General features: G+C 42.7%; 1 protein-coding gene across 1 annotated transcript; it reads left to right on the top strand.

Moving 5' to 3' along the window:
* The first annotated feature begins 108 nt into the window (after positions 1–108).
* On the top strand, positions 109–23,372 carry TMEM217 (transmembrane protein 217). Its single transcript, XM_027524651.1, has 2 exons — positions 109–175; positions 22,292–23,372. Exon 2 carries the CDS (start codon positions 22,303–22,305, stop codon positions 22,879–22,881), a length of 579 nt encoding a protein of 192 aa, XP_027380452.1. The 5' UTR covers positions 109–175; positions 22,292–22,302; the 3' UTR covers positions 22,882–23,372.
* The last annotated feature ends 3,851 nt before the right edge of the window (positions 23,373–27,223 follow it).

The following is a 27,223-nucleotide window of genomic DNA, read 5'->3' as shown; positions in this document are numbered from 1 at the left end:
TGGTGGGCTGCGCAGGCTGTGGGAGACGGACCAATCGGGAGCCAGAATCCTGCAGGCCGCTGAAGCCGAACGGTGACGTCAGGGGCTGGGCACACAGGTGAACCGAGAAGGCGGAGCTTGGACGAGCTGGGAGGCGGGGCTGAAAGTTCCTTCTCCTGGGCCGGGGAAGAAGCAGGTAAAGAAAGGGACCTATGGGAAGAAGGAGAAGGTGCTGTTTTCTTTGGGGGTAAAGAGGTTCTTGAGTCAAATATTTTTTATGTATTTATATATATATTTATGTATATAAATCTTTGACCTAAATATAAGGGCCCATGTATTGGTTGCTGCCCGTTTTTAACATCTCCCAATTCAATGACACTCTGGTTATTATCCTTCCCACCACTCCCCTCGTTCCGTTCGGACTCCCATTTTTTCAATCGGTGGAGGAAAATCAGTAACTGACCCGACGGTCCAGAGTTGCTAACTGTTCAACACAACACGTGACTAACGGTTGGTTCATAAGAGCCTCTCTCTCCTCAGATAATTGATCCCTGTGAAAGGACTTGTGCCGTGCCTGAAATTCAGATGATCAAATCTCTGTTTCAAGCAATAACCGTCACTTTCTGACCAAGAGAACCTAGATGTGGACAAACTGTTCAGGAAATATTCTTCTTTTATCTATCCAATTCAGACCGCCAATGGACATCTTTAATCCCTTACTAATCTACTATAAATCTTCACCCTTGATTATATTTTCGATCGAGTTTTGACTCAGAATGAGATTTAAATTAGCATTTTGAATCCTTTGAAAGTTTTGTCAGTGTTTTTTGCCCTTTTTGAGTTTCTGTGCTTGTATACCACAGTGATGAGGGGCCGGGGAGGGCAGGAAGCACACCCCAGTCCACATAATTTCTGTCCCATCAAAGGACTCTTGAAGTGGGCTGATTGTTCCTTACCCCTCACTCCTGGTTATTGCTAGCACAGTCCTTCCACATATTGGAAGGTCTAAAGGACCTCTTTTTAAAAAAATATAAATTTATTTATTTTAATTGGAGGCTAATTACTTTACAATATTGTAGTGGTTTTGCCATAATTGACATGGATCCCCAACAGTTGTACATGTGTTCCCCATCCTAAACCCCCCTCCCACCTCCCTCTAAAGGACCTTTTTAAATAGGCCCGCCAATGGCCTCTTCCTACATAGACATTACCCCCGTTTTTAAGTTGTTTTTGTCCCCTAATTTCACAATCATGAAATTGCATTAAAAGGACTATTTTAATTTTCTCTGAACGTCTCATGTTTATGTAGACGTTCATCTTATTTTGTCATTATTCATATTTATTCATATTTATAGACGTATCTTCCATCAAACAAAAGTCCCTCTACCCTTTTAATCATTTTAGTGGCTTTTCCTTGGCTGTTATTTTTCACAGGATGCAGTGACTAGCACTGCATACTGAGATCCATAAGGGAGTTCCTGAGGTTTTTGTTTAAGCTGATGTTTTTGTCATTATTCTGAAACCACCAGAACTTTTACTGGCATTTTGAATTTTTCAAGAACTGATGTCTTGAAGGAATAACCTACAGCAGCTTCTGATCCCTTTCCTTGGGGGCAGCTGGCAGTTCAGAGTTCATTGTCTTAAAGATGTCACCTGAATTGTCTTCTGTGTGAACTGCCTTAGACTTGTCCACATGGCAAGTCATCTACCACTTTCCAGCCTACTCATATAGCTTTAGAAATGTTCCAAGAGGCACTCCCAATTGACTTGACATTTCACTATGTGGAAAGCAGAGTATAATTTGTGTACCTAGAAAAGTCTCAAAGTATTCCTTTTTCTTAATCATTTATGAAATGTTAAATAACACTGATTCCCAGAGGATGCTATTAACATTGTTCAACCCTGAGAAGCCATTAATATTCCTACTTTTTATTTTCTACTTCTAAGCCAGTTTCCCATCCAAGATTAAAAAAAAAAAGTTGTCTAGTGATAACTTTTAAAATTGTCTTTGTTAAAGAAGCTGAAATCCTTGAGCCTTTTTTCACCACCACCACCACTGTGACCAACCAAATCTAAACCAACCACATCCTTACAGCAGCCTGCTAGGAGGCCTCTTCCACTCTCGTCCCCTTAGAGTCTATTCCCCACACAGCAGAGGAGGAGAGAGCGCGCCTGTTAGAAGGTCAGTCAGGTTATGTCACTCCTCTGCTCAATACCCTGCAATGGCTCTGTCTCACTTGGCATAACATTCCAGCTCCTTAAAGACTCTCTGTGATTTGGTTCCACTCTCTTCCTCGCTTAATCTGCTCCAACCACACTTACTGGCCTTTTGCTGTTCCTTGAACACTCCAAGCATGTTCCTACCTCAAGACTTTTGCATTAGCCACTGCCTCTGCTTGGGATTCTTTCCTCTCAAATATCTATTTTTCTTTAAAGTGTTACCCCTACCTGCCATATTTTATACCTGTTTCTTGTCCATCTCCATCCCCTAGAATGTAAATTCCACATTTCCAGAATGTAAATGTAAGGCAAGGATTTTGTCAGTTCTGTCTCTGCTCTTCTTGCCTAGAATAGTGCTTGGCACACAGTAGGTACATAATATTTGCTGAATGAGAGAATGAAGAGTATAAACTATTCTTGTCTTTTGGTTCTATGTTGTTCACGTGCGTTTTTTGTTGGAAAAGATGATAGAAACCATTTTTCCAATCCCTGGCAGGTGTGTCCACCTTACCAAAGAGCCTATAAGCTTATTTATGCTCTTTGTTGAAAAGCAGCCTTCCTTTCCTGGGAAAGAATGTCCTCTTCAAACCCTTTTGCAGCTTCAGAGGGATGAACTTGTACCTAAAATGATGAGGGACGGAGGTCATCTACGTAGCCACCTGTCCATCAAAAGATGATAGCTGTGGCAGCAAGACCACCCTCACACCAAACTTAAGGTGAAAATCATTGGTTTGAGGTTCCCAAGGGGTGCATGGAGCACTTGGTAGAGACCCTTAGTGATACGCACTGACTGGTCCATTATACTGGTGCTTCTTATACTTTTTAAAAATTTATTTATTTTTGGTTGTGCTGAGTCTTCATTGCTGCACAGCAGGGGCTACTCTTTGTTGCAGTGTGTATGCTTCTCATTGCAGTAGTTTCTCTTGCTACAGAGCACAGGCTCCGGAGTGCCCGGGCTCAGTAGATGTGGCCCAAGGGTTTAGCTGTCCCATGGCATGTAAGATCCTCCCAGACCTGTGTCCCCTGTATTAGCGGGTGGGTTCTTAACCACTGGACCACCAGGGAAGTCCCTCTCATACTTTAATATACATGTGGGTCACCTGGAGATCATGTTATAAGTCTAGATTCTGATAGGTCTGGGGTGGAACTTATGTGATAGAGGATGAGATGGTTGAATGGCATCACTGACTCAATGGACATGAGTTTGAGCAAACTCTGGGAGATGGTGACAGACAGGGAAGCCTGGCGTGCTGCAGTGCATGGGTTTGCAAAGAGTCGAATATGACTGAGTGGCTGAACAACAGCAACAGCCGCCTCCAGGTGACCCTGATGCTTGTAGACCTCACTTTGGAGACCTTTTGTTCGTGGAACAGGGTGACCTATGATCCTTAAATTTATTTCAAAATTTATTCATTATTTTGAAACTGTAAGTAGAAACTCTCAATGTTGTCTGGCTACAAGTTTTTAACTGTTCCCTCTTTAACTTCATCTTCATTCAGAAGAGAGTAAAACAACTTAGATTGGAGCAAAGAAGAGTTTGGAGCAAAGGGAATGAGCTATGTCTGGGTTGCATGTGGACTCAAAAGAGGTGATTCTATCTCAATCCTTAGAGAAAGTTCCATGGAAGAGTTAAACCGAGAATGGAGACATGAAGGGAAAGAAAAAGACCCGAAGGACCTTTCAGAGTAACAGCTACATAGGGAGATAAAAATCAAGAAAAAAAAAGCCTTTGGGCTAAGTTCCAAAGAGATCACTAAAAAGTGAAAGTGAAGGATCTGACTCTTGTGTCCCCCATGGAGTAGCCTGCCAGGCTCCTCCGTCCATGGGATTTTTCCAGGCAAGAATGCTGGAGTAGGTTGCCATTTCCTTCTCCAGGGGATCTTCCCAACCCAGGGATCAAACTCAGGTCTCACACATTGCAGGTAGACTCTTTACCATCTGAGCCACCAGGGAATCCCAGAGATCACTAGCAGACTTTAATCTCGGTGTAGGAGTGGAGTGGACCCTGTGCTGAGAGAATTAAGAAATGAGAGCAAGAAGCAGACTTCACAAAGCACTGCAGAAAGTTGGACCACCAAAGGAATGGTGAGGTCAGACTGGGATCCAACAGCAAAAGGGCTTTTTCAGCACCTAAACAACCACTGAGAGAGTCAACTGAGATCAGTTATGTCAGGGAAGGCAAAAGGCTAAGCAAACAGACTGAAGAAGCAAGAGGTTGTAGGAGTAAAGAAAGAGAGAGTAGACTTTGAAGGGGTGGAAGAAAGATAAAACATTTCTTTCCTAGGAATTTATTCTAAGAAAGTCAGTTAAAAAGAGGGAGGGGAAAAGCTCTGTACACAAAGGTGTTATTTGCCTTGTAACCAATAACAAACGGGGTAAATCAAAAGATTACAAAGGCTTAAACATGAGAAGATGGTTATACAAATTATGGCATGTGGTTTGTAGACTTGAACCAGGCTATGTCATTAAATCGTGCATATTTGCATGCTACATAGCGCATCAGAAAAGTTTATGAAGTAATGTCCAGCAGGGAAAAGGCAGAATGCAAAAAATCTTTGCCTGATTTCAATAAAAATACATTTGACTCTTATCAAAGAGTAGAAGAAAACATGGAAAATTTTAGCAACTTTTGTTAGTAGAATTATACATCTTTTTCTTTCTAGAATTCTTCTCTAATGCTACCATATTTTTATCATCATAAAATATACGTCATATAATAAATTAGGGGGTGTTGAGACTTCCTTGGCAGTGGTTAAGTCCAGTGGTTAAGGCTCTGTGCTTCCACTGCAGTGGGTACGGGTTTGATCCCTGGTCAAGGAACTAAGATCCCACATCCCACATAGTGGGCCAAAAAAATATAAGTAAGTAAATAAATACGTTAGAGGGTAGCAGACTTTTTCTATAAAGGGCCAGGCTGTAAACAGTTTTCAGCTTTGCAAAACTATCAAGGCTGTGTTCCAATAAAACTTCATTTGTAATTACAAAAATTGGAATTCTATGTGATTTTCCCAAGTTAAAAAATATTCTTCTTTCAATTTTTTCCAAATATTAAAATCTGTAAAAACCATTCTTAGTTCACAGACCATGCAAAAATACTGTACCAGATTTGGCTATGGATGCAGTTGGCCAACCTTGCAGTAAAGAATAAAGAATAAGTAACATTTGAGAATAAGATTAAGAAACAAAAAAACCTTCCAAGTCCCCATTTTGCCCCTCCTCAATCCCATCCCCCTCCCTCTCTCCAGTGGGAACCACAATCCGCTCTCTTCCATGTTAAACACTTTCACTATATATGAGCCTGTCTATAAACAACATGTTTTTCATGTTTTGAAACTTTATAAATAGCAACACACTGTACATATGCTTCAGCAACTGGCTTTTTTCACTGTGCATTCTGTTGATACAAGGAGCTCTAGTTTGCTCATCTTAACTGCCCTATTGTGTTCCATAATGTAAATATTCCTCGATTGCCATCGCCAGTTATTTCTATTTTGAGCTGTGCTCAACTAACATTCTTCTACACATTACCATGTGCACAATTTTCTCTCGTGTGGTGTTTTTCAAAGGACAGTTTGTCAACTGTTACAGTGAATTGAAATACATTTAGAAGTTGGAACTTTTAATGAAATAGAATAAATGGGGACATTTATACCTGATACACAAAATGGACAATGTTGTGTAAATTATATCTCAATGAAAAAAGAAAAAGAATAGACAGGATTAGAAAAGATCAGAGAGTTACATGTAATAGGAAGCTGCTTTAAGGTGCTGAGGGATACCCAGGAAAAACATGCTGGATCATAGAATGTGCACAATTTCTACTTAACTGGATACTGAAAAACGCTCTCCAAAATGGTTTTTCCAATTTACACTGGTCCTCACGGCAATGGGTAAGAGTTACCATTGCTTCACATCCTCACCAGTAGTAGGTTTTTCTCGTGGGATATTAAATATACCACATACACAAAAGATTGTATAACACTAATATGTATAGTTTGATGAATAATGGTAACATTTCCCTGAACGTCCCCCACTCCCCACGCTATGCAACAGGATATAACCAGTAACTTAGATACCTCTTGGGAGTCCCTTCCTCTGGGCATTCCCCTGCCTTCAAGTGTAACCACTGTGCAGAATTTTGTATTAAACATTCTCTGTATATGTATATTTTTCACCTGTTTTTGTAACCTTAAATAATGCATTGTTTGTACTAATGATTTAATGATATTGTATGGTATTCATTCTCCTGTTGCTTGCTTCTTTTAGGCAACAGGATGGTTTTGAGATTTATCCATGTTGATAGATTATAGCTGTAATTCACTCATTTTCACTGCTGTATAATATTCCATTTTATAAATAGCTCCACTTACCTATGTCAGGTCCATGAATCAAGGCAAATTGGAAGTGGTCAAACAAGAGATGGCAAGAGTGAATGTCGACATTCTAGGAATCAGCGAACTGAAATGGACTGGAATGGGTGAATTTAACTCAGATGACCATTATATCTACTACTGCAGGCAGGAATCCCTCAGAAGAAATGGAGTGGCCATCATGGTCAACAAAAGAGTCCGAAATGCAGTATTTGGATGCAATCTCAAAAACGACAGAATGATCTCTGTTTGTTTCCAAGGCAAAGCATTCAATATCACAGTAATCCAAGTCTATGCCCCAATCAGTAACGCTGAAGAAGCTGAAGTTGAATGATTCTATGAAGACCTACAAGACCTTTTAGAACTAACACCCAAAAAAGATGTCCTTTTCATTATAGGGGACTGGAATGCAAAAGTAGGAAGTCAAGAAACACCTGGAGTAACAGGCAAATTTGGCCTTGGAATACGGAATGAAGCAGGGCAAAGACTAATAGAGTTTTGCCAAGAAAATGCACTGGTCATAACAAACACCCTCTTCCAACAACACAAGAGAAGACTCTATACATGGACATCACCAGATGGTCAACACCGAAATCAGATTGATTATATTCTTTGCAGCCAAAGATGGAGAAGCTCTATACAGTCAGCAAAAACAAGACCAGGAGCTGACTGTGGCTCAGACCATGAACTCCTTATTGCCAAATTCAGACTTAAATTGAAGAAAGTAGGGAAAACCACTAGACCATTCAGGTATGACCTAAATCAAATCCCTTATGATTATACAGTGGAAGTGAGAAATAGATTTAAGGGCCTAGATCTGATAGACAGAGTGCCTGATGAACTATGGACTGAGGTTCGTGACATTGTACAGGAGACAGGGATCAAGACCATCCCGGTGGAAAAGAAATGCAAAAAAGCAAAATGGCTGTCTGGGGAGGCCTTACAAATAGCTGTGAAAAGAAGAGAAGCGAAAAGCAAAGGAGAAAAGGAAAGATCTAAGCATCTGAATGCAGAGCTCCAAAGAATAGCAAGAAGAGATAAGAAAGCCTTCTTCAGCGATCAATGCAAAGAAATAGAGGAAAACAACAGAATGGGAAAGACTAGAGATCTCTTCAAGAAAATCAGAGATACCAAAGGAACATTTCATGCAAAGATGGGCTCAATAAAGGACAGAAATGGTAGGGACCTAACAGAAGCAGAACATATTAAGAAGAGATGGCAAGAATACACAGAAGAACTATACAAAAAAGATCTTCACGACGATCACAATAGTGTGATCACTGACCTAGAGCCAGACATCCTGGAATGTGAAGTCAAGTGGGCCTTAGAAAGCATCACTACGAACAAAGCTAATGGAGGTGATGGAATTCCAGTTGAGCTATTCCAAATCCTGAAAGATGATGCTGTGAAAGTGCTGCCCTCAATATGCCAGCAAATTTGGAAAACTCAGCAGTGGCCACAGGACTGGAAAAGGGCAGTTTTCATTTGATTCCCAAAGAAAGGCAATGCCAAAGAATGCTCAAACTACCGCACAGTTGCACTCATCTTACACACTAGTAAAGTAATGCTCAAAATTCTCCAAGCCAGGCTTCAGCAATATGTGAACCGTGAACTTCATGATGTTCAAGCTGGTTTTAGAAAAGGCAGAGGAACCAGAGATCAAATTGCCAACATCTGCTGGATCATGGAAAAAGCAAGAGAGTTCCAGAAAAGCATCTATTTCTGCTTTATTGACTATGCCAAAGCCTTTGACTGTGTGGATCACAATAAACTGGAAAATTCTGAAAGAGATGGGAATACCAGACCACCTGATCTGCCTCTTGAGAAATTTGTATGCAGGTGAGGAAGCAACAGTTAGAACTGGACATGGAACAACAGACTGGTTCCAAATAGGAAAAGGAGTTCGTCAAGGCTGTATATTGTCACCCTGCTTATTTAACTTATATGCAGAGTACATCATGAGAAACGCTGGACTGGAAGAAACACAAACTGGAATCAAGATTGCTGGGAGAAATATCAATAACCTCAGATATGCAGATGACACCACCCTTATGGCAGAGAGTGAAGAGGAACTCAAAAGCCTCTTGATGAAAGTGAAAGTGGAGAGTGAAAAAGTTGGCTTAAAGCTCAACATTCAGAAAACGAAGATCATGGCATCTGGTCCCATCACTTCATGGGAAATAGATGGGGAAACAGTGTCAGACTTTATTTTTCTGGGCTCCAAAATCACTACAGATGGTGACTGCAGCCATGAAATTAAAAGACGCTTACTCCTTGGAAGGAAAGTTATGACCAACCTAGATAGCATATTCAAAAGCAGAGACATTACTTTGCCAACAAAGGTTCGTCTAGTCAAGGCTATGGTTTTTCCTGTGGTCATGTATGGATATGAGAGTTGGACTGTGAAGAAGGCTGAGCGCCAAAGAATTGATGCTTTTGAAGTGTGGTGTTGGAGAAGACTCTTGAGAGTCCCTTGGACTGCAAGGAGATCCAACCAGTCCATTCTGAAGGAGATCAGCCCTGGGATTTCTTTGGAGGGAATGATGCTGAAGCTGAAACTCCAGTACTTTGGCCACCTCATGCGAAGAGTTGACTCATTGGAAAAGACTCTGATGCTGGGAGGGATTGGGGGCAAGAGGAGAAGGGGATGACAGAGGATGAGATGGCTGGATGGCATCACTGACTCGATGGACGTGAGTCTGAGTGAACTCCAGGAGTTGGTGATGGACAGGGAGGCCTGGCGTGCTGCCATTCATGGGGTCACAAAGAGTCGGACACGACTGAGTGACTGATCTGATCTGACCTATGTTACTACCAGTGAGTATTTAACTGTTCCAGGTCGACCTGCAGCCTGAAGCATAGTGAGAAAAATAGATGCTTGTGGTTGTAAACCACTGGATTTTGCATCATTAGGGTGACCATAACTGATTAGTACAGAGTGAAATGGAAAAAAAGTAGCAGGGGAAAGAGAGCTAGGAGTACCCTTTCAAGAAGCTTAGCTGTGGGGAATTCCTTGGCAGTCCCCTGGTTAGGGCTCAGCACTCTCAGTGCTAGGGACTTTGTTCAGTCCCAAGTTGAGAAACTAAGGTCCCATAAGCAATGCAGTATGGCAAAAACAAACAAACAAATGAAAAACAGCTTAGCTGTGAGGAGATTGAGAAGCTAGTTTCCTCCTCTTCCTCCCTGCCATCATTGCTGTTCTGTTGTAGTTCTTTAGATGCCTATAATATAAACGCCTTTCCCATGTATGGAGAATTTTTCACTCTATGAAACCTTGTGGGAAGCAGAGCCCACCTACCAGTAAAATGGCAGCTACTTACTTTCCCATCCTTTCTTGTGAACTAAGTCAAGTGCACATGTCATAGGCTCTGCTGATGAAATTTTCCCAAAGTGTACTTTGAATCATCAGGAGCTTATGATGCAAAGGAAAACGAGAACAAGAGAATTCATTCTTGGTGAGCAGTACCAGTTGTGACAGCAACACCCAACTAAAGGGAAAAGCTCTGGCAGCGGCAATACCTAGAGTCTTGTGCCAGAAGGCCTCTCAGTGTAACTTCAGCATCAGATGCTCATCACTGGCAGCAGCAGAGTCTTCAGTGGCCCAGCTCTGTGGCATGATATTGGCTGCCATCCTGTAAGCAAAACCTCCGAATGTGGTGTGATAGATGATGGTGTCAATGCCCCAATTCTTCACCTTTCCCTGCATCTGTGTTATCTTGTGGGACCTTCTTATTCTAACTCTTGACTGAGTCTTGTGACTTGCTGTGATCAAGGGATTTTAGCAAGCATTAAAGAAGCAAAGGGCTTCCCATGTGGCACTAGTGGTAAAGAACCTGCAGGCCAGTGCAGGAGACGTAAGAGACTTGGGTTCAGTTCCGGGGTCGGTAAGATCCCCTGCAGGAGGAAATGGCAATCCACTCCAGTATTTTTGCTTGAAGATTCCCATGGACAGTGGAGCCTGGTGGGCTATAGTCCATAGGGTTGCAAAGAGTCGAACTCGACTGAAGTGACTTAGCATGCATGCAGGCATACAAGCAGAAGCTTGGAAGACATTCATGTGGCTGCACTTGCTCTCTGTCTTAGTCTGTGTGCGATTATATAGCAAAATTCTCCAGACTGAGTGGCTTGTAAGACTGAGTGGCTTGTAAACAAGAGATATTTATTTCTCACATTTCTGGAGGCTGGAAGTCTAAGATCAGAGTGCCAGCATGGCCTGGTTTTGGCAAAGGCTGTCTTCTGGGTTGCAAACTGCCAACTTCTTGCCATGTCCTCACACAGAGGAAGGAGCAAGGGATCTCTCTGCTACTTATTCATTCAGGAAGGCTCCACCCTCCTGACCTAATCAATTCCCAAAGGCCCTACCATCTAATACCATCTCAATGGGCATTAGGTTTTCAACATATGAATTTGGGGAGGACAAAAGCATTCGGTCTGTAGCACTCTCACTGCTGGCCTCTGCCATTGCAACATGTCTAGGCTAGCCTGTTGGATGATGAGAATCACATGGACCTAGGCCAAGTCTCTCTGAGTTATCCCAGCTGAGGCCATCCTAAGTCAGCCAACAGCCAGTTGACCCTCAGGCATATGAATGAACTCAGCCAAAATCAACAAAACTGTCTAGTCAACCAACAGTTGACCCCAGATGTCAAGTAAGTCCAGCTGAAATCAGCCCAGCTCAGCCCAGCCCCAGAGAAGCTGAACCCCATGGACTTGTGAACTAAGTATTGTTCATTGTTAACATGCCGCTGAGGTTTTGTGGTTATTTATGTAGCATTGTTGTGGCAATAAATAACTGACCCTTTGCACACATCTATGAGCTATGACTTTTCTGCTTAAATCAGCCTCAAGAGCCAGTATTTGTTGCTTGCCCTGACACCAAGACTGAATGTAAATGAGAGAGAAACACAGGGTCAAAGGAGAGATTGTTTGAGCTGGAAGAGACTTTGGCATGCTTACAGGCAAAGGATTGGAGGCAGTTGTGTTTGTTAGGACATGAGTTTGGGTGCAAAATTAACAGTGCTTTAACCATGACAGAGGGCTTCCCTGGTGGCTCAGCTGGTAAAGAACCTACCTGCCAATGAAGGAGACGCAAGAGACAAGGGTTCGTCCCCTGGGTTGGGAAGATCCCCTGGAGGAGGGCATGGTTACCCACTCCAATATTCTTGCCTGCAGAATTCCATGGACAGAGGAGCCTGACAGGCTACAGTCCATGGGGTTGCAAAGAGTTGGACACAACTGAGTGTGCACGTGTGCACACACACACATCACCATGATAGAAGTTTATAGTTTCCCTTGGTCACGTAGGAGCCTGAGTAAGAGTGGCAGCCCTGCTCTGTGAATCTTCAGAGGCCTAGATCCTTCTGTGTTTATTATGTCCTTGTCCAGTTGGCCCAAGGTCACCCTCTACTCCCCCTACTCCATCCACATTTCAGCTGTTGGGAAGAGGGAAAGGAAAGATTTTCTCCTTAATACGTGGTGTGTGCATGCTTAGTTATGTTTGACTCTTCACCACTCAATGGACCGTAGCCCTCCAGGCTCCTCTGTCTGTGGGATTCTCCAGGCAAGAATCCTGGGTTGCCATGCCCTCCTCCAGCGGATCTTGCTGACCCAGGGATCAAACCCGTGTCTCCTGCATTGCAGGCGGATTCTTCACCCCTGAGCCACCAGGGAAGCTGGTCCCATTCATTTCTCCCCCTTTCAGCCTATTCTCAGGAATTGGTCATATGGCCACACTCAGCTGCCAGGAAGGCCAGGAAAGGCAAACCTTATTCTGGCCAACCGTGTGTAAATTCCTGCTTCTGTGGAAGAAGGGGAAAACAAATAATAATAGTTCTTCCCATGTCAATGAGGAAAAAGGGATAATTAATGTAACAGGATCTCTGTGGTTGACTTTATTAGCCATTTCCTTCCTCCTTCCTTGGGAAGGGGATTCATTGTTTTTGGAAAGGTTGAGCAACTGTGTTCCCAGTTGGCATGAATCATGATATCTCTTAACCAGTTATGGCAATCCTACTGAGCTTGTCAGAAACTGATTTCCACAGCCTCCCCTGCAGTGTTGGGTGAACATGTGACCCAGCTCTGGCCAGTGAGCCAGGAAAAGAAGGCTGCTGGGGGGTTCTGGGAAGTGGTTTCCTTCCTAGGAAAGAGACAAATGCAGAGGAGAGTTTGGTGCTCTCCTGCTTGTGGTACTGATGTGAGACTTCTTACCACAAAAGAAAGGTCAAGAGAATCACAAATGCCAAACTAGAGCACCTTCTTGAGGATTCACATGACCTTGAGAGATGAGTATGAGAGAGCCAGGTGGAGAAGGGGAGGAAAGACATTGGAGGAAATGAGAGTATTATATACACAGGAAGGAATGCACAGAGATGTTCCTGGAAAATTGGATTGGAGTCAGATGGTAAGGACTTTGTAAGCAGCAGTGTAATTTATTGTCTGAATCGCCTCATTCATAGCTGGGACTGGTTTCCTGTTTGTTGACTGATTTACCACAAAGCGTGACAGGCATCTTCCTTTTGTAGGTTTAAGAGGACTGCCCATCTCTTCCCCTATTAGAGAGTTAAAATACTTTTGTTTTGGAAAATCTAGGCTCTCAAAGGCAAAGATCTTGATTATGTGGGTGGGTCGGGGTATAGATCTGAAAAGATGAGCGAGCAGGGAATCACTTCCGACTCCTACTGTGAATGGGGTTTCCCTACCCTCAGGGAATGGAGAAGTGCCTAGTTCTGCCCGCCTTGGGACCCGTGTTTGACCCCGTAGCAACAGGATGATTGATGGGTTGGCTGCGTGGACCCCAGGCTGGGGACTGAGTTGTGAGCCACAGCCTTTGGGGCTATGAGCAGTGGGACCACTGAGGCTAGGGCATCCAGCCTCTCACACTCTCACATGACTGACCGCACAGCCTGAAGTCCAGAGCCCTTCCATGAGATTCTAGAATTGGGTGAACCTGGGAATTCAATGTGACTCCATCAAGGGGAGAGAGAAAAACACTTGGAGTTAGAATTTTCCCCTAACTCCTTGAGGAAGACGACTGAGTCCGATTTTATATTATTTTTTAAAAAATAAAAGATAGAAGAGGGGGCTTCCCTGGTGGTTCAGTGGTAAAGAATTTGCCTGCCAATGCAAGAGACATGAGTTCGATCCCTGGTCCAGGAGGATCCCACATGCTGCAGAGCAGCTAAGCCTGTGTGCCACAAATATTGAGCCTGTGCTCTAGGGCCTGGGAACGACAACTGCTGAGCCTGTGAGCCCTAGAGCCCGTCCGCAACAAAAGAAGCCACCACAATCAGAAGCCTGTGCTCTGCAACTGGAGAGTAGCCCCTGCTTGGCGCGACTAGAGAAAAGCCCACACAGCAATGAAGATCCAGCATAGCCAAAAATAAGCAAGTAAATAATTTAAAAATAATAATAATAAAACTGCTTTCTTGCACTAGAGTGTCCGATTATGGTACAAATTCCTCCTGTGGTTTATATACAAAGCCAAAGGAGAGGAGTGAGAAGGGTTCATAAATTATCTCAGCAGTTCTTTTTTTTTCTTTAAGTTGATAGATTTCTTTTCAAGAGAATGTATAAGATGTATCTCAAAGAACTCAAGCTCCTATATATGCGAATTATCTATTTTCATTTTTTAAAAATCCAATTAAATTGGCCTGATACTGCCAGGCTAGGAGGAAATCCAACCTCCATTATGACCAGAGCTCCTCTGGCCCTCAGGGATGCCTCAGAATCCAGAGGTGGAACCTGGTGCCAGAAACGGGGGCCAAGCTCTTACCCACGGCCATCATGGGGCTGTGGGCGGCTGCCTTGTACAACCCACAGAACAGAGACTTGAACCCACGAGCCCCTGTTTTAAACCCCACATAAGGTGTAGGCATTTTTACTGAGGTGTTAAAAAAAAAAAATTCTTGAAGGAATTCCTTGGCTGCCAGTGGTTAGGACTCTGCACTTTCACTGCTAAGGGTAAAGGTTCCCCAATCCCTGATTGGGGAACTAAGATCCCACAAGCCGCATGGCACGGCCAACCAAAAAAAAAAAATTATGACACATATGTTCTAAACCAGGGATGTACATTTACTTTTGGTGGGAGAGTGAATTTGTAACAAGCATTTGGTGTTTTGCTTATATCTAGTATTTTTACAATTATCCTATCTATCTATCTATCTATCTGTCTGGGACTTCCCTTCCTATACAGAGTGTGCAGATTTGGGCCCTGGTCAGAGAGCTAAGATCCCAATGACTCATGCCAAAAAAACCAAAACCTAAAACAGAAGCATTATTGTAACAAGTTCAATAAAGACTTTAAAAAAAATGGTCCGCCGGGACTTCCTGGTGATCCTTGCAGTGCTGGGGACTCAGGTTCAGTCCCTGGTCGGGGAGCTAGGATCCCACGTGCTTCGGAGCAGCTGAGCCTGAACACCACAACTCTTGGGGCCGTGTGTCTCAGTGAAGGACCCTGAAAGACACAACGAAGATTCCAGATGCCGCAGCTAAGATCTGATGCAGCTAAATAAATAAATATATTTTTTAATGGTTCACATCAAAAACAAAACAAAACCTTTTAACTGACGTCGGTGACTTGGGCTCTTCTTTTTCTTTTTTATTTATTTGGCTGCACTGGGTCCTAGTTGCAGCATGTGGGATCTAGTTCCCCGGCCAGGGATGAAACCTGGGCCCCCTGCATTGGGAGCACAGAGTCTTAGCCACTGGACTGCCAGGGAAGTCCACTTTATAATGTGCTCATTGTTATTAGTTATTTCCCTGCCTCAACTCAATAATGCCAGAGATCCAGCTGATGGGAGCTGGTAGCAACATCCTCTGTTGGAACCACAAGTCGAATTGTGAAAAGAACTAAAAATATTGAGGGAATTCCTTGGCTGCCCAGTGGTTAGGACTCTGTGCTTTCACTGCTAAGGGTAAACGTTCAATCCCTAATTGGGAACTAAGAACTAAGATTCCCCAACTAAGAACTAAAGTTCTTACCATGATTGTGTAAGTCTAAGATACTATCAAATGCAAGATGCATTAATATTTCAGATATCACTGAGAGAAAAATACTATTAATTAAATTATGCCTTCATGCTTTCTTGCCACTTTGTATTTTTTATTTTCTACTTATCAAAATGATTCTAGACTTGTTTATCTTTTATTTATTTTGGCTGCACCAAAGACCTGCATGAAAGGTCTTAGTTCCTTGACCAGGGATCAAACCCATGCCCCCTATATTGGGAATGCAGAGTCTTAACTAATGGACTGCCAGGGAAGATAGTTTTAGACTTATTTAGATGTAGATTTTTTGTATTTTTTGTTTATTTATTTATTTTTGGCTGCACTGGGTCTTTGTTGCTTTGCAAGGGCTTTCTCCAGTTTTGGTGAGTGGGGGCTACTCTTCATTGTCATGCACAGGCTTCTCAATGCAAACGTTTCTCTTGATGCAGAGCCCAGGCTCTAGGTGCATGGGCTTCAGTATCTGTGGCTCACAGGCTCTAGAATTTGGGCTCAGTAATTGTGGAGCACAGCCTTAATTGCTCCGTGGCATGTGGAATCTTCCTGGGCCAGGGATTGAACCCATGTCCCCTGGGTTGGCAGGTAGATTCTTATCCACTGAGCCACCAGGGAAGTCCCTAGACAGAGATTTTTAAATCACATATTGATATTTATAAAAATATTCAACTTTAGAAGTAATCAATAAAATACCAAAAGATGCTCTCTCAATGTTGACATCCTTAGCATATTTGCTTTTGTCCCTATGCCTGTTGCCTCATGGTAACAAAATAGCTGCTGAGGTTCTAGGCATCATATCACATTCAAGCTAAGAAGAAAGAAAATGTAGAGATAGTGTTACCTAAAAACTGGGTTTACTTCTTGGTAGGTGCCAATAGACACAACCAAGCCAAAGATAGGGAGAAGGAAGGATTTATTATTACTGGCAGCAAATAAGAACAATGGGGATCTTTTCCAAAGCAATGTCTCCCTGAACAGCGGATTGGGGAAGTTTTAAGCTCGGAGGTACATGCATATTCATAAGAGGGCTTGAGCAGAGGAGAATTCAGCATAGAATTGGGGCCAAGGTTGACAGAGTCCAAGCTTTAGTTGACCTAAAGTAGACTTCTGTTAGCAAAGAAGAGGAAATGGGTATTGGGAAGGAAGCTGATGATATCTTCTGCAACACAACTTAATAAACAGTAGTTTTACATAGATAATAAATAGTAGTTTTACATAGATAATAAATAGTAGTTTTACATAGATAATAAATAGTAGTTACCCCTTGGCATAAAGCAAAAATGACAATAGCAAAAAGTCTTACATAGTACAATGCTTACCACGTTCCAAGCACTGTTCTGAATGTTTTAAATATATTAACTCGTTTAAGCCTCACAGCAACCTTATGAGGTAAACAGTTATTATCCTTGTTTTATTTAGTGTTTTTTTTATCATACTTCATATGCTCACGGTTAGACTTATCATAATCTTTGGTGCATGACATAGCCCTAACTGATCCATGCATAACTCCTTTATTTACTTTAAAAATATTAGTTATTTTTAGTAAAGTAACATTTACCCTCAAATCCTCTACCCAAAGTAAAATTAGGATCTTGTCAGTAAATCAGATCTGACTATATGATCTCCCCAACCCATTTCACTTCCTCCCCTGGCCCGAGGTGATGGTCATTTAGAATCCTAAGTTCATCATTCCTTTATTTTCCTTATATAGTTTTGTAGTTTTATCGCATATATATATAGAGTCCAAAAATTGTGTATGTGTGTGTATAACATACCTATAGTTGCTTTTAACTGTATATCTTCTTTTGGTACTTTTTTCATTTGCTATTACATTACTAAGATTCATTCCAACTGTTCTGTGTTGCTACAGTAATTCATTTTGATGACTGCTTAACATGCCATCGTGTGAATATGTAGCAATTTATTCATCTTCAAATAGTTCTTTACTGAAGTACCTATTACGTTCTTAGTGATTTTTTTCCTTTTCTGGTTATCCACTGGACTAACTATCATATCCAGGATTGCTAAAGGCTTCATGTAATTTGAGCAGTTTTCTTCATCATTTTTAATCGCTGCATGAGATCTTGCAAGACTCGCAATGATGCTTTGCAAATTATTTGCTTTGTGTCATCAGTTATTTACATTGGGCTCTCAGAGAGAGGCTGAACAATAAAGACTTGATTTGATGGGCTTGGTGCACACATAGAGCCCTTAGTTTCAGCCTAGAGGAATGTTGTGGTGATAAGGGAAAAAGGGGAACATCAGTTCATTGGTGAATATTTCTTTGTTATGATCACTTTTCCTTCCCTGGTCAGCCTGGCAAATGTGGAAGTTTGGATTTTGACCACTGAGATAACAAGAATCCCCTGCACCTCAGAAAATTCCCTAACACTCCTGACACAAAAGGTAGAATCCATTTCCCCTCCCTCTGAAAATGGCCCAGCCTTGGTGATTCACAAGAATAAAGTACAGCATTATTTACAATAGCCAAGACATGGAAACAACCTAAATGCCCATCAACAGTTGACTAAGGAAAATGTGATATATATATATATATATATATATATGATATATGCATGCATATCATATATATATAATGGAATACTATTCAGCCATAAAAAAGAATGAAATTATGCCATTTGCAGCTACATGAATAGACCTAGAGATTATCAGACAGAGAAAGACAATACCATTTGATATCACTTATGTGTAGAATCTAAAATATGACACAAATGACCCTAGCCACAAAACAGAAACAAACTCAGGAACATAGAGAACAGATTTGTGGTTGCCGAGGAGGAGAGTGGGATTGAGAGTTTGGGATGAGCAGTATAAACTATTCTATATAGGATGGATAAGCAAGGTCCTACTGTATAGCAGAGGGAACTCTATTCAATATCCTGTAATAAACCAAAATGGAAAAGAATGTGAAAGAGAATGTATACACACACACACACACACACACACACACAGAACTGAATCACTTTGCTGTACACCAGAAACTAACACAACATTGTAAATTAACTATACTTCAAAAAAAGAGAAAAGAACAGAGTCCAGTACAAGCAACCCTGTGCAACTTCCAAGGCCAAGCTGAAACAAGGTGATACAGCTGCCCCTAGTTCACTCTTCTGGGGACATGCACTCTGGAGAAGCCAGTCAGCAAGAGGTGAAGAAACCCAAATGCATCCACACAGAGAGACCCCCAACTGACAGCTGGCAGCAATCGCCAGACATGTACGTGAATGGGTCTTCAAAGAGAGGTCCCCCAAATTCATGAGTGGTGACAAGATCTCCTGGATGTGTCCCGTCCAAATTCCTCATCATGTACAGTGTTAAGCTAACCTCCAGAGTCCTCCACGACAGAATCCACATGCATAATAAATAGTTGTCTTATGTGTCTTATGCTACTAAGTTTTAGAGTAATTGTTATGCTGTTGTTGTTTGGTTGCTGAGTCGTGTCCGACGCTTTGGCGACCCCATGGACTGTAGCCCACCAGGCTCCTCTGTCCATGGTATTTCCCAGACAATGATACCAGAGTGGGTTGCCATTTCCTTCTCCAGGGGACCTTTCCAATCTAGGGGTCCAACCCTCATCTCCTGCATTGGCAGGCAGGTTCTCTACCGCTGAGCCACCAGGGCAGCCCATAATTTGTTATAATAACTAGTAAAATTACAGAAAGAGAAACAAGTAACCAGTATACCCAATTTTAAAGATGTGGGGACTTCCTTTGGTGATCCAGTAGGTGAGACTCTGAGCTCCCACTGCAGGGGGCATGGGTTCAATCCCTGGTTAGGGAACTAGGATCCTACAGGCTGTGTGCCACAGCTGAAGAAAAAGAAAATGTGGAGGGAACTCCCTGGTGGTCCAGTGGTTAGGACTCCATGCTCCTATTGCAGGGGGTACAGGTTCCATCCCTGTAGTTGGGGAACTAAGATCCCACAAGTTGTGCAGCAAGTCAAAAAAAAACAAAAACAAAACAGATGTGGAAGCCAAGGCCTGGCAAGGATACGTATGCAGTAAATGGAGAAGCTAAGCAGAAATAACAATATTCGTGCCTGGGAAATCCCATAGACAGAGAAGCCTGGCAGGCTACAGTCCGTGGAATCAAAAGAGTCAGACAGGATTTGGCCACTAAACAACAGCTTATACTTTAAAATGGGTAAGCTGGTGCGTTTTATGTTATGTGTATTTTACCACAGATAAAATTTAAACATTTAAATAATTAAATAATTCCAGAAAATGTCCTAACCCTGCTTGTTTCAGAATGTGGTATTTTTGTAGTTCTGTTGCTCCTGCTGGTTCTCCCAGTGCCTCGTTCCTTACACGCTCAGGTATTTTTCACTATGTACTAGTCATTGTCCCTGGAGAATTACTAAGGTAATTCTTTAAGGACCAGCACAAAGATGTATCCCTCCCGAGAGGACGTGAGCTCGTTTCTCCCAGGCACTTAGCGACACTTCCAGTTTAGGACTGCTTTATTTTTTATTTTATTTTTGGCTGTGCTGGGTCTTCGTTGCTGTGAACGGGCTTTCTCTAGTTGTGGCGAGAGGGGCCTTCTCGTTGCAGTGGCTTCTCTTGTTGCAGAGCACGGGCTCTGGGACACGCAGGCTTCAGCGCTTGTGGTTCATAGAGCCCTGGCTCAGTAGCCGTGGTGCAGGGCTCAGTTGCCCTGCCGCATGTGGGATCTTACCAGACCAGGGACTGAAACTGCATGCCCTGCATTGGCAGGTGAATTCTTAACCACTGGACCACCAGTGAAGTCCTAGGACTAGTTTAAACTAGATTTATTACTTAAAAGTTTTTTTAAAGTACTTCATGTAATTTGGGCTACAAATCTGTAAAAAGTTAGTTACATGACAGTGTCTCAAGGAGCATTTTCTCCTGAAATGTTCAGTTAGTACTAAGTTAGCTTTCCTTGGAGTCTCCTGGGAGAAGATGGGGGCAAGTTTACTTCTGATTCCCCTTTATTGTAATCATAACCCTTTGGGGCCATGACTAATACCGGGAAGGCCTTCTAATAGACTCCCCACCTTGGTGGACCCTGAGCTTTAATTTCATCCCACGTTACCATGCAGAGTTCTCATAATGAAATTCAAGTTTGCCCAGATTGGCAAAGGGGCTTCCCAAGTGGCGCTAGTGGTAAAGAACCTGCCTACCAATGCATGAGACTTAAGAGATGTGGGTTTGATGCCTGGGTGGGGAAGATCCCTGGAGGAGGGCATAAAAACCCACTCCAGTATTCTTGTCTGGAGAATTCCGTGGACAGAGAAGCCTGGGATCACAAAGAGTCGGACAGGACTGAAGCGACTAAGCACGCACACACAGATAGACAAATACCCTCAGAGCAAATTTGACTTTCATGCTTGCTTACCTGTCCCAGTTCCTGAAGTCCTATAGTCTTTTGTCTCCTACTTCCTATCTTGTCAGCACTTCTGTACTTTTAAGAATATTTAAAAACTATTTGATCCAGCAATTTTTAGGGTTGTTTTTTTTTAATCAGCAAGTTGGCTCCACTAACCTTAGCAATCAGAAGTCCTTCTACTTTATCTTTTCTTTCTTTTTATTGATTTCTGTTCCTTTATTTGCTTTCTTCCTCCTATCTTTTTTTATTCTTATCATTGGTTGGATTTTTTTCCCCCTAACTCCCTGAGTTGAATGCTTAGCTCATTATTGTCTTTTCTTTTTCCATGATAAGGCTATTCTATTTTAAGGTTTTAAATTTCCCTTAAAGTACACCTTTCATTGTATTCCTCAAGTTTTGATACATAGTGGAGGAGTGATTACTTAAAACCTATTGTTTTCATCCACTCACCCAGCAAGCCTGTTGTGCTGCTACCCTGACTTTTCTCCTGAGATACCTGCACAGAAGGTCTGGACAATGCACCAATTTTCCCCTTCAGGGGCAGCAATGATAACCCAGGGCAAAACCGGAAGAGAGAAAGAGCACAATTTCACTTTCTTTATTCAGTATTTTAGGCTTCCCTGGTGGCTCAGATGGTAAAGAGTCTGCCTGCAGTGCGGGAGACCCGGATTTGATCCCAGGATCGGGAAGATCCCCTGGAGAAGGAAATGGCAACCCACTCCAGTATTCTTGTCTGGAAAATCCCATGGATGGAGGAGCCTGGTCAGGTACAGTCCATGGGGTTGCAAAGAGTTGGACGTGACTGATTCTTTCTTTCTTTCTTTCTTTCTTTTTTTTTTTAATTTAATTTTATTTTTAAACTTTACATAATTGTATTAGTTTTGCCAAATATCAAAATGAATCCGCCACAGGTATACATGTGTTCCCCATCCTGAACCCTCCTGATTCTTTCTTTCTTTCTTTCTTATTCAGTATTTTCCAATTCTGGCTACAGATGAAAATCACTAGGAAGTTTTTAAAAATACTGATATCTGGGTCATACCCAGAGAATGTTCTAGCTGGTGTGGGGTGGGGACTGTCAATGATTATAATGGGAAGCCAGGGTTGAGGACCACTCCTCCATTTACCTGCTCACTGCCACCAGCCTGGGACTGCCTCTTCCTTCCTCCCCACTCAAACTCCCAAACACTTTTAAACAGCCTTCTGTCTTCTCTAAGCTGTTACTGCCTGGTTGCCCACATTTCTCTCTATTGTTTCTCCAGTTGAATTGGGGGAAGGAGGCAGAAGCCCTGGGTAATTTACCACATTGGCAGGAATCAGAATTATCCCCGGCCCCGCTATTGTCTGTCTTCACAGGAAGTCTCAGCATGAAACAGCAGCACTGGTGTGGCATGACCGCCAAAATGGGCTCCCTGTTGTCAGGGGTCTTTACCATCACGGCCGTGGACTTGTACCTCATCTTCGAACAGAAGTACTTAAGGAGAAACAATTGCACTGAGCAAATGTCACAGATCAAGAACACAAGTATCCTGATAAAAGTGTTCATCATCTGCTGGAGCCTGACTATCGTCTTCCTCCTATCTTTCATCACCATCCTCGTCAGCTGCTTGCTCCTATACTCAGTGTACGCCCACATGCACAGGGGCCTGCTGATCTACATCGTCTGGATCTTTTTCTACGAAACTGTAAACATTGTGGTACAGTGCCTCACCAATGACAATTCTTCCGCTGCGGAGGTCAGAGTCATGCGCTGGTTTGGTCTGGTGTCCCGTATATGCATGCACTCTTTCTGGATGTTCTTTGTCATCACTTACGCCTACATGATCTACAAAAATAAAAGCCAGGGCAATATCATCTCCTACAACAGACGTATTTCTACCAGCAATGGAGACTTCCTGCCGCGGAAATCCAAGATAATCAACTTTTCCCGCCGCTACAGTGAGTAACATGGCCCTGTTCCACGGTAGGGTCTCATGGTAGTTCATTTTCCATCTCATTCACTTTTCAGCAAGCAGAGACTCTACTGCCACCCTTTTGGGAGAGATACGGTGAGAAAACGGATTACCATCGCCTCTGGAACACCTTGCTCATAGAGGATGTTTAATTAGAGGACATTGTTATTTATCAAGTTCTCCTTGACTTCCTCTTTCCTTTTCCTGTCAGTACCACCTTATTGGTCAAAATGAAGATAGGCAGGGATGAAATGAAGCTGAATTGCTGTCTGGCAATCCTTTCATCTTAGTGTGTCTTCATCAGCCTTCAACTCACAGCTCTCTGATGTAACCCTAGAATAGGCAACCCTGTATTTATATCTCAGATTGTTGTAGCAAAAAATATATCATTGGGGTCTTAAGGTGGTTTTTTGCTGCTTTTTCTCCCTGTGTCATCTATACTATATTCCAGATAAGTAAAAGAATAAAAATAGAGAGAAATCATACTTTATTTTCTGTCTTGACCCTTCCATCCTCTCCCCCAATAAAAACTGTCAAGGAGCACAAATGCACTTGTGATTAATCAAAGGCTATTTGTTAAACTCTTCTGTCGGTCACTGTGCAGGACACACTGTGTATTTCTCCACTGCAGGAGGATACAAAAAAGTATAGGATATAATTCCTGACCTTGAGGATTTTGCAGTTTAGTGGGAGAGATTAAATCATGTTTATGTTTATGAATTGATTAGCCAACCACATAAGATGGTACAAGATTACACATGATCACATATCAACAAACTTCACTTTGAGTTCAGGGGTCAGGAAATGTCAGAAGCAGTTTAAGCCAGAATGGAAGACGCACTGAGGAAACCTCTACTTCAAACATTATAGACATTATGTTGCTGCTGCTGCTAAGTCGCTTCAGTCGTGTCTGACTCTATGCGACCCCAAAGATGGCAGCCCACCAGGCCCCCCCGTCCCTGGGATTCTCCATGCAAGAACACTGGAGTGGGTTGCCATTGCCTTCTCCAATGCGTGAAAGTTAAAAGTGAAATGGAAGTCACTCAGTCATGTCTGACTCTTAGCGACCCCATGGACTGCAGCCTACCAGGCTCCTCTGTCCATGGGATTTTTCAGGCAAGAGGACTGGAGTGGGGTGCCATTGCCTTCTCTGACATTATGTTAGAGGTTTACTAATAGCTTTCTTGGAAGGACTGATGTTGAAGCTGAAACTCCAATACTTGGCCACCTGATGCGAAGAGCTGACTCACTGGAAAAAACCCTGATGCTGGGAAAGATTGAAAGCAGGAGGAGAGGGGATGACAGAAGATGAGATGGTTGGATGGCATCACCGACTCAATGGACATGGGTTTGGGTAGACTCCGGGAGTTGGTGATGGACAGGGAGGCCTGGCGTGCTGCAGTTCATGGGGTCTCAAAGAGTTGGACACAACTGAGCGACTGAACTGAACTGAACTGAATAGCTTTCTTGAGGTATAATTGATATACAATATATAGCACAGGCTTCCCTGGTGGCTTAGATGGTAAAGAATCTGCCTGCAGGGCAGGAGACCTGGGTTCAGTCCCTGATTTGGGAAGATCCCCTGGAAAAGGAAGTGGTAACCCATTCCAGTATTCTTGCCTGGAGAATCCCCATGGACAGAGGAGCCTGGAGGGCTGCAATCCATGGGGTCGCAAAGAGTCGGACGCGACCGAGCAACTAAACCACAACCACAACAAATACATGTTTAAAGAATGCAATTTAATAAGCTTAGGCATAAGTATATCCCAGTGAAACCATCACCATAATTGAATACATGAACATGTGTATCACCCCCAAAAGTTTCCTCTTTATCCTTATCTCCTGCCCCTTCTTGTACTACCACCCCCACCCTGCCACCACAAAGCACTGATTTGCTGATTTTCTGTATATGTTAGTTTGTATTTTCTAGAACTTTACATAAATGGAATCATAGAGTATATAATCTTTTTTGCCTGACTTCTTTTGCTCAGCCTAAGCTCTTGAAGATTCGTTCATGTCATTATGTGTATTGCTAGTTCATTATTTTTTTTAATATTTATTTGGCTGCCCTGAGTCTTGGTTGTGGCATGTGGGATCTTTAATTATGTCATGTGAACTCTTAGATGCTGTATATGGGATCTAATTCCCTGACCAGGGATGGAACCCAGGCCCCCAGCATTGGGAGCTTGGAGTCTTAGCCCCTGAACCACTGGAGAAGTCCCTATAGCTCTTTCTTTATTGCTGAGTAGTATGCCATGGCAAGAATGTACCACAGTTAATCCATTTGCTCACTGGAGGACATAGAATGGTTTGTAATTTGGGGCAATTAAGAATAAGAACAGTATAAACACTTGTGTATAAAACTTTGTGTGGACTTAAAAATTTCGTTCATCTTGAGTAAAGGTGGTGCTAGTGGTAAAGAACCCTCTGGCGGTGCAGGAGATATTAGAGACGAGGGTTCAATCCCTGGGTCCAAAAGATCCCCTGGAGGAGGGCATGGCAACTCACTCCAGTATTCTTGCCTGGAGAATCCCATGGACAGAGGAGCCTGGCAGGTTACAGTCCATAGGGTAGCAAGGAGTCAGATGAGACTGAAGCAACTTCAGTTCAGTCGCTCAGTCAAGTCCGACTCTTTGCAACCCCATGGACTGCAGCACGCCAGGCCTCCCTATCCATCACCAACTCCCGGAGCTTACTCAGACTCATATCCATTGAGTCGGTGATGCCATCCAACCATCTCATCTTCTGTCATCCCCTCTCCTCCTGCTTTCAATCTTTCCCAGCATCAGGGTCTTTTCCAGTGAGTCAGCTCTTCGCATCAGGTGGCCAAGTATTGGAGTTTCAGCTTCAACATCAGTCCTTCCAATGAACACTCATGACTGATCTTCTTTAGGATGGACTGGTTGGATTTCCTTGCAGTCCAAGGGACTCTCAAGAGTCTTCTCCAACACCACAGTTCAAAAGCATCAATTCTTTGGTGCTCAGCCTTCTTCACAGTCCAACTCTCACATCCATACATGACCACAGGAAAAACCATAGCCTTGACTAGACGGACCTTTGTTGCCAAAGTAATGTCTCTGCTTTTGAATATGCTATCTAGGTTGGTCATAACTTTTCTTCCAAGAAGCAAGTGTCTTTTAATTTCATGGCTGCAATCACCATCTGCAGTGATTTTGGAGCTCATAAAAATAAAGTCTGTCACTGTTTCCACTGTTTCCCCATTTATTTGTCATGAAGTGATCGGACCAGCTGCTATGATCTTCGTTTTCTGAATGTTGAGCTTTAAGCCAACTTTTTCACTCTCCTTTTTCACTTTCATCAAGAGGCTCTTTAGTTCTTCTTCACTTTCTGCCATAAGGGTGGTGTCATCTGCATATCTGAGGTTACTGATATTTCTCCTGGCAATCTTGATTCCAGCTGTGCTTCATCCAGTCCAGCATTTCTCATGATGTACTCTGCATATAAGTTAAATAAGCAGGGTGACAGTATATAGCCTTGACATACTCCTTTCCTGATTTGGAACCAGTCTGTTGTTCCATGTCTAGTTCTAACTGTTGCTTCTTGACCTGCATAGATTTCTCAGGAGGCAGGCTAGGTAGTCTGATATTCCCATCTTTTTCAGAATTTTCCACAGTCAAAGTTGTGATCCACACAGTCAAATGTTTTGGCATAGTCAATAAAGCAGAAGTAGATGTTTTTCTGGAACTCTTTTGCTTTTTCGATGATCCAGTGGATGTTGGCAATATGATCTCTGGTTCCTCTGCCTTTTCTAAGTCCAGCTTGAACATCTGGAAGTTCACAGTTCATGTACTGTTGAAGCCTGGCTTGGAGAATTTTGAGCATTACTCTGCTAGCATGTGAGATGAGTGGAATTGTGCAGTAGTTTGAGCATTCTTTGGCATTGCCTTTCTTTGGGAATCAAATGAAAACTGACCTTTTCCAGTCCTGTGGCCACTGCTAAATTTTCCAAATTTGCTGGCGTATTGAGTGCAGCACTTTCACAGTATCATCTTTCAGGATGTGAAATAGCTCAACTGGAATTCCATCACCTCCACTAGCTTTGTTCATAGTGATGCTTCCTAAGGCCCACTTGACTTTGCATTCCAGGATGTCTGGCTCTAGGTGAGTGATCACACCATCATGATAATCTGGGTCGTGAAGATCTTTTTTGTATAGTTCTGTGTATTCTTGCCACCTATTCTTAATGTCTTCTGCTTCTGTTAGGTTCATACCATTTCTGTCCTTTAGTGTGCCCATTTTTGCATGAAAAGTTTCCTTGGTATCTCTAATTTTCTTGAAGAGATCTCTAGTCTTTCCCATTCTGTTGTTTTCCTCT

This window comes from Bos indicus x Bos taurus, chromosome 23 (genome assembly GCF_003369695.1).
Source record: "Bos indicus x Bos taurus breed Angus x Brahman F1 hybrid chromosome 23, Bos_hybrid_MaternalHap_v2.0, whole genome shotgun sequence".
In the NCBI taxonomy this organism is placed as follows: Eukaryota; Metazoa; Chordata; class Mammalia; order Artiodactyla; family Bovidae; genus Bos; species Bos indicus x Bos taurus.
The sequence above is the reverse complement of the archived record's forward strand: the minus strand, read 5'-3'. Positions and strand labels throughout refer to the sequence as shown.

Coding starts and splice junctions, on each gene's coding strand:
- TMEM217 (XM_027524651.1), top strand. CDS start 22,303: ATGAAACAGCAGCACTGGTGTGGCATGACCGCCAAAATGGGCTCCCTG.